Source organism: Pongo abelii, chromosome 1 (genome assembly GCF_028885655.2).
Source record: "Pongo abelii isolate AG06213 chromosome 1, NHGRI_mPonAbe1-v2.0_pri, whole genome shotgun sequence".
Classification (NCBI taxonomy): domain Eukaryota; kingdom Metazoa; phylum Chordata; class Mammalia; order Primates; family Hominidae; genus Pongo; species Pongo abelii.
The window spans coordinates 179353010-179368281 of record NC_071985.2 but is presented as its reverse complement, the minus strand read 5'-3'; the positions used below and the strand labels follow the sequence as shown (position 1 = coordinate 179368281).

At 43.3% G+C, this 15272-nt stretch overlaps 1 protein-coding gene across 17 annotated transcripts in view; it reads right to left on the bottom strand.

Moving 5' to 3' along the window:
* The window catches only part of YIPF1 (Yip1 domain family member 1), a 39750-nt gene that overhangs the window by 7876 nt on the left and 16602 nt on the right, over positions 1-15272 (bottom strand). For all 17 annotated transcript variants that reach the window (XR_008526803.2, XR_008526805.1, XR_008526800.1 and 14 more), the window contains 4 exon segments: positions 13385-13501; positions 9114-9280; positions 8556-8738; positions 2498-2595 (listed from right to left, as the gene is read on the bottom strand). Coding sequence is in view for 8 of the 17 variants with exons in the window: in XM_024250548.3 (XP_024106316.2) it covers positions 2506-2595; positions 8556-8738; positions 9114-9280; positions 13385-13501 (557 nt within the window). In the remaining 9 variants the exon portion in view is untranslated.

Below are 15272 nucleotides of genomic sequence, written 5' to 3'. Positions count from 1 at the left end.
AAAACCTCAAAAATTGGCTTCCCAAGACTCAGATATGAGTCCCAGCTCTGCCTCTAAGAGGTAGGTGATCTTAGTCAACCCAGATTTACTAAGCCCAGCCTTCTCATCTATACATACAATGTGGTTAATAGGGTGGGTAAGAGTGGCCAATGAGAGAATAAACTAGGAAATGTTTTGTCAGGCTGGGCGCAGTGGCTCACACCTGTAATCCCAGCACTTTGGGAGGCTGAGGTGGGCGGATCACAAGGTCAAGAGTTCGAGACCAGCCTGGCCAACATAGTGAAACCCTGTCTCTACTAAAAATACAAAACATAAGCCAGGCGTGGTGACGGGCACCTGTAATCCCAGCTACTTGGGAGGCTGAGGCAGGAGAATCTCTTGAACCCGGGAGGCAGAGGTTGCAGTGGGCCAAGATTGCGCCACTGCACTCCAGCCTGGGTGACAGAGCGAGACTCCATCTCAAAAAAAAAAAAAGTGTTTTGTCAAATGGAATGTGATAGACACATGTTAGTTTGCCCCAAAACTCTGGGGTGGCCTTGGGTAAGGCACTGCCCTCTCTCAGCCTCAGCTTCCTTATTGTAAAATGAGGAGGGAAGCCCATGCTATTTAATGTCTCCAAGGGCTCTGACCTTCTTTGATTCTAACATCGCATACCCATAAGAGAGGAAGAGGCGAAAGTGGTAGACTATGACATTTTACAATAGTTCCCAGTCATTCTACTGGCCAGGGTGACTGTCTTACCATTAAGGAACTGGAAAGCATTTGACCAGTCATATCTAGTCAACCTACAGGGCCTACAACCTGGATTCCTCAACTAAGAGGGAAAATCCCCATTTGTTTTACAAAAAGGAAAAAAGGATCAAGGTAAAGTCAGTGGGAGCCACCGAGAGTGGCAGTAGCTTTGATTTTATTGCTGAGCACCTTAACTATGTGCCAGGAGCTTTTATAAAAATAATCTTCAACCTTCACTACAATCTTATATAGGTTGTGTCATTCTTATTTTAAAGACAAGTTAGCTGAGGCTCAAAGAGAGTAAGCCCCTTACCCAAGGCACATTGCTAGTACATGGTAGGGCTGGGATTTATCATTATTATTATTAGAAACAGGTTCTCTCTCTATCATCCAGGCTAGAGTGCAGTGGCGCAATCACAGCTCACTTTAACCTCCATCTCCCAGGCTCAAGTGATCCTCCAACCCCAGTCTCCCAACCAGCTGGGACTACAGGAGCATGCCACCATGCCAAGCTAATTTTTTGTACTGTTTGTAGAAACGGGGTTTTGCTACATTGCCCAGGTTGGTCTCAAACTCTTGAGCTCAAGTGATCTGCCTGCCTTGGCCTCCCAGAGTGCTGGGATTACAGGCGTGAGCCACCATAGCTGGCCTGGAATTTAATTGTAATTTTATTTAATTCTAAGCCCCTGGTTTTTGCACATATCTCATGCCTCTGGGAGAGAGCAGCTTGGGCAGAAAGGACAGTCTGTGATTACAAAGCAAAGTAAAGGTTCTTGGCCTGCAGCAAGATCATGTGCAGAGTGTGGCTTCATTTATTCATGCCACAAATGTTTACTGAGTGCCCTATGTATACTAGGTTATGTCGTAAGCAATGAAGATATAGAGTAACACCATTCCTTGTTCTTGTGGAGCTGAGTCTAATTGGGGAGACACTGTAGTATACAGTGGACAAATGAATGAATAAATAGCTGAACAAATGAACGAATAGGCAGATGGACACATGATTAGTCAGCCATTAGTGTTTCAAGCACCATGAGAGTGATACTTAATACAAAGTGTAATGGGATCACCAGATAAATTATATGACCAGATAAATGGCCGGGCACGGTGGCTCACACCTGTAATCCCAGCACTTTGGGTGGCCGAGGCAGATGGATCACCTGAGGTCAGGAGTTCAAGACCAGCCTGGCCAACATGGTGAAACCCCATCTCTAATAAAAATACAAAAATTAGCCAGGCAGTAGTGGCACACACCTATAATCCCAACTACTCAGGAGGCTGAGGCAGGAGAATCGCTTGAACCCAGGAGATGGAGGCTGTAGTGAGCTGCGATCATGCCATTGCACTCCAGCCTGGGCAACAAGAGTGAAACTCTGTCTCAAAAAGAAAGAAAGAAAAAGAAAAAAGAAAAAAACACCAGGATTGTTACAAAATGGAACAAACCCATATCATGTTCTAGGAAAGGGTTCAGGGAGGAGAAGAGAGTCCCCTCTGCTGGGACCAAAGGCAGGAGCTCCTCTTACAGAAGAACCTAAGAGCTCATGTTATCCAACTCTATAAAGCCAGTATCACGTGGATTTCAAAACAGAGGCCTTCAATAAGAGGAACACAGAAACACAGACAAGCACATGCGCAAACCCACACTGAACTGTGCAGAAGGATAAAAGGGTCTGGCCCTCTGTGCTTAAAGCTAACAGTAACAGAACTGATACACCTGCCCATGTTTTATGGCATCACACAGCAAAATAAAAATAGAATCTCTTACTTTCCTCATTAGCTGGACTTGGCTGCAGCAACTGTTTGGTTTGGAGTAGCTGTAGTTGTTGGGAGATGGTCCATCTCTGGTGCATCAAAAAAGTATGCCTGTGGGAAAAAAAAGATGCAGGAGGGAGTTAAAAAGACAATGGTCCAGGTAAGTGTTTTTTTAGACTCCATGCTAACAGTACTTTTGGACTCTCACAGCCCCTAAGTTCTTCCTACCATATTTAAACTACAACCATCTCTGTTTACGTTTGTCTCACTAAATTGTGCATACTTTTAAAAATTTAGCTATCATGTATTGAGCACTTACTATATTACATGACTTACTCTTAATAACCCTATGAGGTTGTTAGGATTATCCTCATTAGACAGATAAAGAAACTAAGGCTCAGAGAGACTGTCATTTGATCAGGTGAACATGGCTAATGAGTGGTGAAGCCAGAACTCAAAGCTAGGTCGGTCTGACTCCAAAGCACAAGCTCTTAATCACTATATTATACAGTCTTTCCTCCAGGGCAAAGGCTGTATCCTTCTTCATCTTTGTGTCACTAGCACCCCTGCATAGGGCCTGGCACAGTATGCAACCAATCAATACTTAATGAACTGAACTGCATTAGCTTGCTGCTAAACTAGTTAGTTGGCTTTCTGCAAATACCTTGAAAAGAAAGTGCTAGGCATGCTTTCCCTAAAAATTCTTCAGCTGGGAAACGAAAGGTTTGCTAAGTGCTTCCACTCACCATCTACAATTTAACTGTCAAAAATCAGAAGGAGGTAGAGGAGGGAAGACATAAGGTCTAGAGAAGCCAACTTGAGCGAAGCCTAACTTGAGCCCAGGAAAATACCAATCTCACTACCCTTGAATACTGGTTGTTCAAAGGAAAGGTGAATCTGTGACTACATCAAGGCCCACTGAATGTTCATGACACCCTCCTTGGGGTCAGTGCCCTTAGGAAGGTACACTGTTAGAAAGTCAACAACCATTTTTCACCAGCTCTGCTCTCTATCAGCCAGAAGGGGGCACCAACACAACATGCTGGCGCTCTCCCCTACCTGTTGCTATTCCATGTTAACTCTTTTTGAAAAGTTTCCAGATGATGCCTTTCTCTGCAGGCTCCCTCTAGTTTGCCCCATTCCCAGAGCAACTCTATTACTTTTAAGAGGCTTCCTCCCTAGGAACCCTTCCAGCAGCTGTTTTCTGGGGCAAGGAAAGAAGAGTCCCTAACTTAAGTGGGGGATGGGCCGCGGTGCTAGTGCTGGGCTCCTCCAGTTCTCCCGCAGGTGCCCTGTGCCACAAGCCCCCAGGATGCAGGAACAAAGCCTTTCTTCCAGGCTCCTGCAGAATGCCCTTGTAAGACAGAATGAGCAAAGAGGCCCAGCTTCTACACCTGGCTCTGCTATTAGCTCACACTGTGATTTTGGACAAGTCGCTCCACCTGCTTTGGCCTCAACTTTCTGATCTATAAAATTTAAGGATTAGAAAAGATGATCTTGGGGCTGGGTGTGGTGGCTCGAGAGAGAGAGAGATTGGGTGTGGTGGAGAGAGAGGGAAAGAGTGAGAGGGAGAGAGAGAGAGAAGGCAGGCAGGGAAGGAAGGAAGGAAGGGAGGGAGGGAGGGAAGAAAAGTAAATAAGATCTCAGCTGGGTGTGGTGGCTCACACCTGTAATCTTAGCACTTTGGGAGGCCAAGGCAGGTGGATCATTTCAGGCCAGGAGTTCAAGACCAGCCCGGCCAACATGGTGAAACCCCACCTCTACTAAAAATACAAAAATTAGCCAGGCGTGATGGCACATGCCTGTCATCCCAGCTACTCAGGAGGCTGAGGGACAAGAATTGCTTGAGCCCAGGAGGCAGAGGTTGCAGTGAGCCTAGATCACACTGCTGCACTCCAGCCTGGGTGACAGAGGGAAACTCTGACTCAAAAAGAAAAGATGATCTCTTAGGACCATTCCTTGAACAATCTTGAATTCTATGATTCATTAATTCCACAAATGCTTAATAACAATCACAGCCATAATTTGGGGAATGCCTACTGTGCACCAGACATATACTTGATCATTAATCTGCTCAAAAATGCTGTAACAGGCCATTTTATCCCTTTTAAAGATGAGAAAGCTGAGGCTCAAAGAAATGGAGATTTTCCCAAGGCTAGACAACTATGTGTCTGAGCTAGGATTTCAATCCAGTTGAGTCCATCTCCATAGTCTGTGCTCTTCTAATTCTCCAACACTTCCTGCAATTTGGCGCCTAGTCTATGTCCAGTCCAGATCTAGGCACCGTGGAGACCTCAAAGCTGAATCAGCAGGCTCTCTGTGAGTAGGGGTAGGGCACAACTCCCTGTAAAAGCCAGCAGTACCACCTCAAACTTAGGCTTGTATATCTCCAAACATATACCAAGGGTGCAGCCTCTAGGTGCTTCCCTAGTCATCCCTGCCAGGTGTGTTCTGGTATAACTTAGACATCATTTACATGTGCAATCACCGAGGGGCCCCTGGCAGATGTGGGGCTGTTATATGCTTCACTGCACTAAGGCAAAAACACCAATCCGTGTTCCCCAGGGGAGAGTGAGAAAGCCAAGCTGTCTGGTTCAGCCGGTGCCCCTCAGCTCAAATAACTCCCCTGCCAGTTCCTCTCTCTGCCCTAATAATAATGTCTGCCATTTACATGACTCGTCATATTTTCCATGCTGCATATATCATTCAATCCTTGCAACGTAAAGATGTTGCCATGGCATGCACGATTGGCCCCTGTTTCTAAGTGAGGAGGCAGGAGTCCAGAGAAGGGAAATCACCCAAGCAGGTGATAGTGGAGCTAGGACTGGAACCCAAGTTTCCTAACTTCTGGCTCAGCCCTTCTGCAGCACACAATGCCTCCAGAAGAAAAAGGAGGGGCTGGTCACTGTGGAGAACAAAACCCAAGCATGATGGGCCCCTGGCTAGACACCTGACCACAGGATGGTTCCCTTCCTCCAGAAGGAGAAAACTGTGCCTTCCTCTCCAGGAAGAGGCCCTGCACCCCACAAGGACCTCCCTGCTCCACAGTCCAACCCGTCCTGCTCTTCTGAGTCCCTTACAGACTGAACGGCCTCTTCTGTCTCCTCATCTCCACTGCTTTCTCATCCAGGTGTGTAACGGGTAAAAAGTTCAGGAGAGATGAGAACATGCCAGTGAGAGGCATCAAGGAAGGGCATTGTCATTAAGAGTGGGAGACTTCAGCTTTGGCCCAGGTACCAGCTGTGGGACCTTGGACCACTCTTACTTGGGTACTACAGAGGAATAAGCAGCATACTGGCCCTGGCAGTGTCTGACGACACAGGCTCCTTTAATGACTTTGCATCTGAGGAACGCTTCACAGTATATGGAGGGCTTTCACAGCCAGCTCACGGTAACTCACAAAACCCCAAGAAAACAACAATCCCTTTCACAGATGAGGAAACCAAGGTTCTGAGAAGCAAGTCTCTTGGCTAGGTTTGCAGCGCTGAGCATCTCTCAGTCCAGGGCACTCCTGCTTCAGAAATACGCTTTCTTTTAGAAAGCTCCTGAGCAGCAAAATGGGCAGGTAAATCCTGGTTTCAGTGCCATCTGCCCCGAAAGGGAACAATAGGCACAGGAGGTAAAAGGTCCTGCCACAGATACTAGATGAAATGGGTTCTGTTTTTGTTTTTTTTGAGATGAAGTCTCGCTCTGTCACCCAGGTTGGAGTGCAGTGGCACGATCTCAGTTCCCTGCAACCTCCACCTCCTAGGCTCAAGCGATTCTCATACCTCAGCCTCCCTGGTAGCTGAGACTACAAGCACGTGCCACCATACCTGGCTGATTTTTTTATATTTTTGGTAAAGACAGGGTTTAACCATGTTGCCCAGGCTGGTCTCGAACTCCTGAGCTCAAGCCATCTGCCTGCAACTTCCTCCCAAAGTGCTGGGATTATAGGCAAGAGCCACCAAGCCCAGCCTGTAATGGGTTTTTAATAATAACCATAATAGCTCCCTGCTTCACTGCTCAACCTGCCCTGCTCCTATTCCTTAGAGAAATGAGAAAGGCAATGCCTCCTCTCCTGCCTCCTTCTCCTCAACAACTTCTCAGCCAGGTACGTGAGGGGAAGAACTTCAGAAGAGAGACGGGAGATGCCAGTGAGGGACGGGAGATGCCAGTGAGAGTTGGTCACAATGAAAAGGATGTTCTTCAGCAGACAGAAAAGTCCCAGAAGGAGTCACGGCAGCATTTTAAGGGATCAACTCAGAGATTCCAAGTGCCAGAAATTAATAGTGTCATTCTGCCATGAGTCAAACCAACAGGCCCACCTCGAAGGTTTAAAGCTTACGCACATGTAAAGTGCATGTAAACTAGGTTTGTGTTTCACAACTTGGCACTTTTTATGAAACTTGTTTAATGATAAAGCATTGGGATTTCATTAATCTAATGAAATTCTAATCAGATTAATGCATTTAATGAGACATGGTTATCTACACAAAAATGTTAAAGATCAAATGATGCCAAAGAAACATTTACTCCTAAAATTGCAAAACCTGACCAAGGGTCTGGAAACCTGCCATGTGGACTAAGACACCTTCCCATGGCCATGTCCTTTCCTTTATTAGGGACCTTAACATTCATGGACTCTGATTTTTTTTTCAAAACCTGCAACAGGGCTTGTTAAGGCCGTGGACAGCAAATTTTGTGCACAATGTGTACAGAAGACACAAAACCATGTCTCCTTAGGATCAAAGGAAAGGGACCTAATTTATGGGCATTTATAGGACAAGTTCCATGTTAAGTGCTTTATAGATATCATTTTATTTGACTCTCAGAACAATCCTGTGGCAGGAAATATACCCATGTCACAGATTAAGAAATTAAGATTCAGAGAGGAACAATAACGTCTCCAAGTTCACACAGCCAATGAGTGACAGAGCTGGTCTTCAATCTGGGCTTATCTGACTCAAAAGCACATGCTCTCTCTAAAAAGACACCTACATATGAACTCAAACACTATTTTAAATGTTGTTCACCTTAAAAGTAACTCCACTTTCCAATATCTGACTTCATTTTCAAGCTTTCTACCTTCAAATTTAAAACTTTTAATTTCTACCTTTAAACTTTAAACTTTCTACCTTTAAATAAAACTTTAAATTTAAAAAATCTTTCTAGGTATGTGCAGAAAATCAGCAAAGGCATCCAAAAACAGAATCCCCCACCCCAGCTCCCTAACTCTATATAGTCAGCCCTCCACATCCACAGGCTCAGCATCCTCAGGCTCAACCAACCATGATGAAAAATATTCTTTAAAAATATGTAAGTTAAAAAAACCAATATGACAATAAAAATAATACACATTTTAAAATACAGTATAATAACTATTTACATAGCATTTACATTGCACTAGGTATTATGAGTAATCTGGAAATGATGTAAAGCACATAGGAGGATGTGTGTACCAGAGCATCCATGCTTTGGTATCCATAGAGGGTCCTGGAACCAACCACACCCCCACAACCCCAATACTGAGGAACAAATGTATATAGACACTCATCCACCCCTATTTCCTCTGGTCAGACCCCAAATTCTCATCAGATTACTGAAATTAGGCAAAACCAAAGACTAAAGCCAAATTCTCATAAATTTCACCACTTCTCATGTAGGTGAGTCTACTTAAAATGAAATTTTATTTCATAGAATAAATTTTTTTTTTTTTTTGAGACAGGGTCTCCCTCGGTCACCCAGGCCAGAGTACAGTGGTATGATCTCAGCTCATTGCAACCTCCACCTCCTGGGCTCAAGTGATCCTCCCACCTCAGCCTCTCAGGCGAGGCTGAAGTGGGAGGATCGCTTAAGCCACCATGCCCAGCTAATTTTTGTATTTTTAGTAGAGATGGGGTTTCACCATGTTGCCCAGGCTGGTCTTGAGCTCCTGAGCTCAAGAGATCCACCCACTTGGGCCTCCCAAAGTATTGGGATTATGGGCGTGAGCCAACGTGCCCAGCCCATGGAGTCAATTTTAAAAGAACTGTAGTGCCTAACAGTCTGAGGTCTTTTAGCACCAAAAGAATATAGGAATGAACCCATACCAAGCAGCCCACAGAAAGCAGCATATGAAGCAACACAATTGTCACAATTGTGGCCAACGCAACGCGTCGGTTATCCTCACGAACAGCTGGCCAAAATGTCATTGCCAAGACAGATCCTGAGATGCCCAGGGCAATCATGACTAGAATCCAACGAACAGCTTTCTGGGGGATAATCCACAGTATCTGAAAGAAGAGAAAAGGAGGAGCGGGGAGTTCTTGGGAGGCATTTGTTCATTCCAGGCACATATGTTTACAAAGGCCTCTGAGCCAATCAGCATCTGGGCCCCCACTGCCACTCTGGTTTTTCAGTACAGGCTGGAGGAACACCACCAGCATGTAGACTGAGGCATACACTTTTATAACAAAGGGCCCAAGATCCAGTGAAGGCACTAGGCTCCCCAGACCCCTTTCATGCTGAACTTCTAACTTCAAAGGAGATTTTTTCAGGAGCACATGAATATTGTGCTGGAAATAATGATGGTAGGTCAAATTCTTGGTTGAATTTTCTACCAAGAACAGAGCATCACTCAGTATCTACTCCCTAAGTGTGGTACTTACTGCGGTAGGGATATAAATGAAGAGGGAATATCCATAGACACACACAATCTCCAGAAATGAATAGGAGACGATGTTCATAACTTTGCTGTTTCTCCACATGAGGAAACCCCAGAGTGCAAGAGGAACCAGCCAGGCATAGGCATAGATGATGGTAGCTGCTATGGACACTGAGGATGACAGGACACAAGTTTCAATCTCCATCATGCCTTTAGTAGACTATCAGAGCACTTCCAACACCTTATTGTACTTAAAAGCTAACATGTCAATTGACTTCAGTGGACCATGGAATCACGTCTTACTGGTCTGTAATCCCTGAGCTTGGCACAGTACCTAACACACAGTAGGCACTTTAGAAATGTTTGTTGAATTAATGAATCTTTACCATTTGTCTTTGTGGTGAGGATCAATAGTCTCTCATATGGTTTTTATAGTTCATTTAATAACTAACAACTAATATTATTAAACAACTGAACTATGCAACTGAAATACTTCAGAGGGCCACACTGCAAATGTTCATATATAGTAGATATTTCAATCAAATAAAAACCAACTATTCCCTTGGAAGAACACGTTCTCTTCCTCGGTATAACAAGAGCTGACACTGACTTCTTCAGCAAATGCATTAAAATGTCTTGGGTAGAGATTAACTTGCTCTGCATGCTCTCTAGAGTTCCTCTGTCTCTTAAATTGGGAGATGCAGCTCACTGATTAACTGCTTGAAATATTCTCCAGTTTTACTTTCTTCCTTAAATAAATAATTCTGCCACTGTGGCAAAAAAGCTATTGAGTGGCTCCTCAGAATAGCAACGTTCAGCATATCCCTGTACCTCTCTCCTCTTCCTCTAGTAGCAGCATGCCCTGGAGGATTCCCTTTCCCTCTTCTGGAGTGGGGGGTCATAAAGTTATAGGTAAACCATGGCACCAGCCCTTTCTACATGAAAATCAGTAGGTAATTCACTTAATGCATCTTGGCAAGAACAAAGGCACCCCTAACAATTATAGTCAGACTCTGGTTAAGACACGAATGTCCAAAACATGTTTTAGCTCCCAGAACAGTTTTTTCACACTGGGAATTGCCTCGTTAGGCCAAATATAAATCTGCTGATACACTGCCTTTTTCTTGGATAACTAAGGGAAGAGGAGGGAATTACTCCCATGGCTACAGCTGTCACTTATTGATCAACTACTGGGCATCAGGTGTTACACTCGGTGCTTTATGGAGAGGCAATGTGGAAAAATGGTCAAGGGCACAGACTCTGTATGCAGACTCCATGGGTTCTAGTCCTAGGAAAAGACACTCTTGGGGGTAAGTTACTTAACCTTCCTGTCTCAGTTTCCTCATCTATAAAATGGGAAGAAAAATAATATACTACCTTCTAAGATTAATAGAAGAATTAAATGAATAAAAGCAGGTAAGAACTGTTCTAAGTAGAAGAGTGACTGATCAATAATAAATGCTCAATCAAGAATTAGTTTTTATATTGTTAACTAATATGCAGCTACATTTATTTTATACAATCTATATCGTCATTTTAGAGATGAGGAAAAGGGGTCAGAGAAGCTAAGTTGTTTGGTCAAGGTCACATAATTAACAAGTTTGTAGAAGCAGGATCTCATCTCAGATGTGACTCATACTTTTTACATAAGATGGAAAAATGTTTATTGATAGGGCCAATGACTGCTTCCCCAGTATATATCACATCACTTCCTGATATTGGGATGCCCAGCCAAAGAGGATAAGAACAGATAAAGACTCTCCTGAGTTTCCAGATCCCCAGGCAAAGTGGGTCACTCCTTCTTCTATGCCAATATACCTACACTTATCTCTGATATAGAGGTTAATATGTACTGTTTACAGCAATAGTCATTTACTAGCTTTCTAACCACTGAACTACTTGAAGGCAGGATCTATATCTCATGGTTAATATTTACTGAGTTAAACTCAAATCAAGGTTATTTGATAGAGTTGGGATTGAATCCAAGTCTGACTCCATGATGGACAAGAAGGGAAAGTGGGCATGGAAGGTAGAGGGGAAGAAAAGAAGGAAGGATACGTGGATACATTCTCTCTCTCTCTCACACACACACACACAGAGGCAAATACATATCTTTCTATGCACATACAGTGAACTAGTTGAAGGCAGGGTTTCTATCTCATGGCTAACATTTATTGCGTTAAACTCAAACCAAGGTTACTGGATAAATAAGGGATTGAATATATGTGTACATATTTGTGTGTGTGTGTGTGTGTGTGTGTGTGTAGTAATAGTTAACGTTTATTGAACTCTTTTTGGTACAAACCACTATTCTAAGCTTTTTATATATATTAACTCTTTATTCTTACAATAGTCCTGTAAGATAAATATTATTATTTCCATTTCACCAATGAAGAATCTGAGGCTCAGACATAAAATAGCTTGCTCAACAGAGTAGAAGCTAGTGAGTGGTGGAGCTGGAACTGAAGCTAGCGGTCTAGTTCCAGAACTGGTGCTTTTATCCAGGCTACTTACAGCCTCTCGACAGCAGAGCTGGCAGGGAGGGAGCGAAGGAACTGAGAAAGTGGTACAGGCCAATCTCCAACAAAGCCAAACTTCCTCATTTGGGGGCAGCTGTCATCTGCAAGTCTCTAAAAGCTGTTTTGTTTTTTCTTCTAAATACCCAATACTGACATAAGAAAGGACGTTTTAAAACAAGAATGTCATTCACAAGCCCATCCCTAGGACACATTCATTTCTGCATTTTCCCTTCCAGGCTTTGATCATTTACAGACTTCTTTCTCCCCCTCTTTTTTTTTTTTTTTTTTTTTTGAGACAGAGTCTCTCTCTGTTGCCCAGGCTGGAGTGCAGTGGTGTGATCTCGACTCACTGCAACCTCCACCTCCCGGGTTCAACCAATTCTCCTGCCTCAGCCTCCTGATTACAGGCGCGCGCCACCATGCCTGGATAATTTTTTATTTTTAGTAGAGATGGGTTTCACCATGTTGGTCAGACTGGTCTCGAACTCCTGACCTTGTGATCCACCCACCTTGGCCTCCCAAAGTGCTAGGATTACAGGCGTGAGCCACCGCACCGGGTCTCTTTTTTTTTTTTTTTTTTTGAGACAGTGACTCGCTCTGTCACCCAGGCTGGAGTGCAGTGGTACGATCACAGCTCACTACAGCCTCAATCTCTGGGCTCAAGTGATCCTCCCAACTCAGCCTCCTGAGTAGCTGGGACTACGGGCATGCACCACCATACCAGGTAACTTTTTTTTAGTTTTTAGTTTTAGAGACAAGGTCTCACTATGTTGCCCAGGCTGATCTCAAACTCCTCAGCTCAAGCAATCCTCCTACCTTGGCCTCCCAAAGTGCTGGGATTACAGGCATAAGCAACCATGTCCAGCCCAGATTTCTCTTCAACAAAGTTGCTAACAGAACAGGCACCAGTTTGGAATAAGTTATGAATTTTCCACATAGCTCTAGGTGCTTCGTGATTGGCAACTGCAGATGACCCCAGCTAGTTGAGCCATCACAGCCTAAAACGTTTCTATTGTCTCCAAAATGTGGATAATACAAATAATACCACACAGGAGACCTTCACGCACACCTTTATTTTGTACACTTGTCTTAGAATGTATTCCAGCTGTGGCCAGGTGTGGTGGCTCACACCTGTAATCCTACCTAGCACCTTGGGAGGCCAAGATGGGAGAATCACTTGAGCCCAAGAGTTTGAGACCAGCCTGGGCAACATAGGGAGACCTATCTCTATAAAAAAAATAGAAAAATTAGCCAGGTATGGTGTTGCATTGCCTGTGGTCCCAGCTACTCAGGAGGCTGAGGTGGGAGGATTACCTGAGCCCAGGGAGGTGGAGGCTGCAGTGAGCTGTGATCGTACTACTGCACTCCAGCCTGGGTGACAGAGTGAGTCACTGTCTCAAAAAAAAAAAAAAAAAAAAAAGGAATAAATTGCAGTTGCTATTGGGCCTTGATTTACAGCTTTCCCAAAGATTATATGGGCTCATAACATTGTGAATGTACTTAATGCCATTGAATTACACATTTAAATAGTAAATTTTATGTAATATATATTTTAACCACTGTAAGAAGAAAAAGATTATGTGGATTTATATAGATGGGTGGTAAACTCATATACACATTTGAGTAGATACATTGAACCCTAAAACACAAAAGCAGGGCTACAGCATCTAGAGATGGGGCCCAGGAGCTCAGTGGGTAAAAAGAACTCAAAGCTAGAAACTGACAGCATTCCAAATGAGTCAAGCTATTCACCAACCTTTTCGGAATTCGGGCACATAACGGTACGTCTTCTCTCCCAGATGGATCAAGAAGTTGGAAAGATTCCCACTAATTGCTATGGCAAAGACCAACGTGGCACATATCCAAAAGGGGCCTGCAAAGGAAACCAGAAAATTCAGAAACAAGAAAATGAAGCATAAGCCTTTAGATTCTTACAGAATTTCTTATCTTCCTCTTGTATACATGTTAGCAAAAGAAAATGAATTTTCTAGATGGGATCAATACTTGCTGAAGGGAAATTTTCTTTTTTCAAAGGTCAAACACACATCTCAGTAATTAGCTGCCTTAAAGAAGATGGGGGGTTGGTATTCCAATCCAAAGGCCAAAATGCCTTCCACAATTAGGTGAATGAAGACACTGATTTGTGTATAGCTTCTTTTGTTGGAGGATCACCACCGACAAAGAAAAATTCACAGGCTTTTTATTAAACCTTCCACCAGAATACATGAAGTAAAGATTACTTCCCTTATCTAAGTGCCAAATGTTAGCATCACAGAAAAAGAAGCTAAATCTTTCTGTATGTGCAGCATACAGAAAGAGCAGGGCAAGCAGAACACATGAGGGCAGAGTCGATTAAACCTACCAGTTCACCACGGTTGTGTTGAGTGTGAGTGTGTGTGTGTGTGTGTATGCTTAAGGCTTTTTCTTTTTTTTTTTAATGAAAAAGTAATACAATGCACTATATACACCTACTGTGTACCCACAAAAATTAAAATTAAAAATTTAAAAAAAGTAATACATGTATATGGTCCAGTGTTTCAAAAGGTTACAAAGGGAATATGGAGAACAGCAAGATCCACTCCCTGTCTGTGCCCCGGCTCTGTAACTTTCCTCCCTAAAGCTCACCAAAGTAAGCAGTTTCTGATGAAACCTGCCAGGAATATTCCACTCATGTATATAAGCAAATGCATGTTTATATGTGCATATTTTATACAGATGATAACATACATATATGTCCTCCTGTGCACCCTTCTATTTTCACCTTAATATAGCCTGGAGAGTCTATCACAGCTACTCATAAAAATCAGCTTGTTCTTTTTTAATGGTTTTAAGATATACCACTGAGCAGATGAGTGGACCATGCTTTGCAAACCTCTTCCATTATTTGCATGATTTCATGAACACTATCCTTGTCTCTCCCCATCTAGAAAAAGTACTATGTAGAACAAATACAATCTTTAGATTGAGAGATTTTAATAAATTGTATGAATTTCATTTTTCAATTTCACTAATATTTTGCAACACCCTTTGGGATAATTTCAGCTACCTTGACACGTCACAAAATTACGAACATTACTGTCATATGGGAGATGACTAGCAGAAACAGATTAGTACTTTTCAAAGGCAAGCACTGGCTCCTGAAGGTGGGAAAAGGAACACAAGCAATCAAATGGGATGCTTCAAAAAGTCACCAATATTAGCTCTCCACAAACTGCCTCTTTACTCACTAGACTGAAAGCTCTCTGCTGTAGACAAGGACTAAATCTCACAGTAGTATTCTGAGTGCCCACACATAAGAGTGGCAAAACAAACAAACAAACAAAAAACCCCACAAAGCCCCTATAGCCAAAAAGCTTTACTGAATGAATAAAACTGACCATGTGTTATAGATGAGCTGAGACCATCCAAGCGTATTACCACAAGTGGCCAAAATATTAACTTACAATACCCAAATAACTAGAAAACCAAGAATATCATGTCCTCTCAGTCATTATTTACTAAGTACCCACTACCCTCTGCTGGGGACACGATGATGTGCAACAGAGACACAGTCACTGCCTCTAGTGCACCCATGCACTCCGGGGAGACAATCAATAAAATATCTAATCTCAGAGGGTAGTACAGGGTGCCTATGGGAGCATATA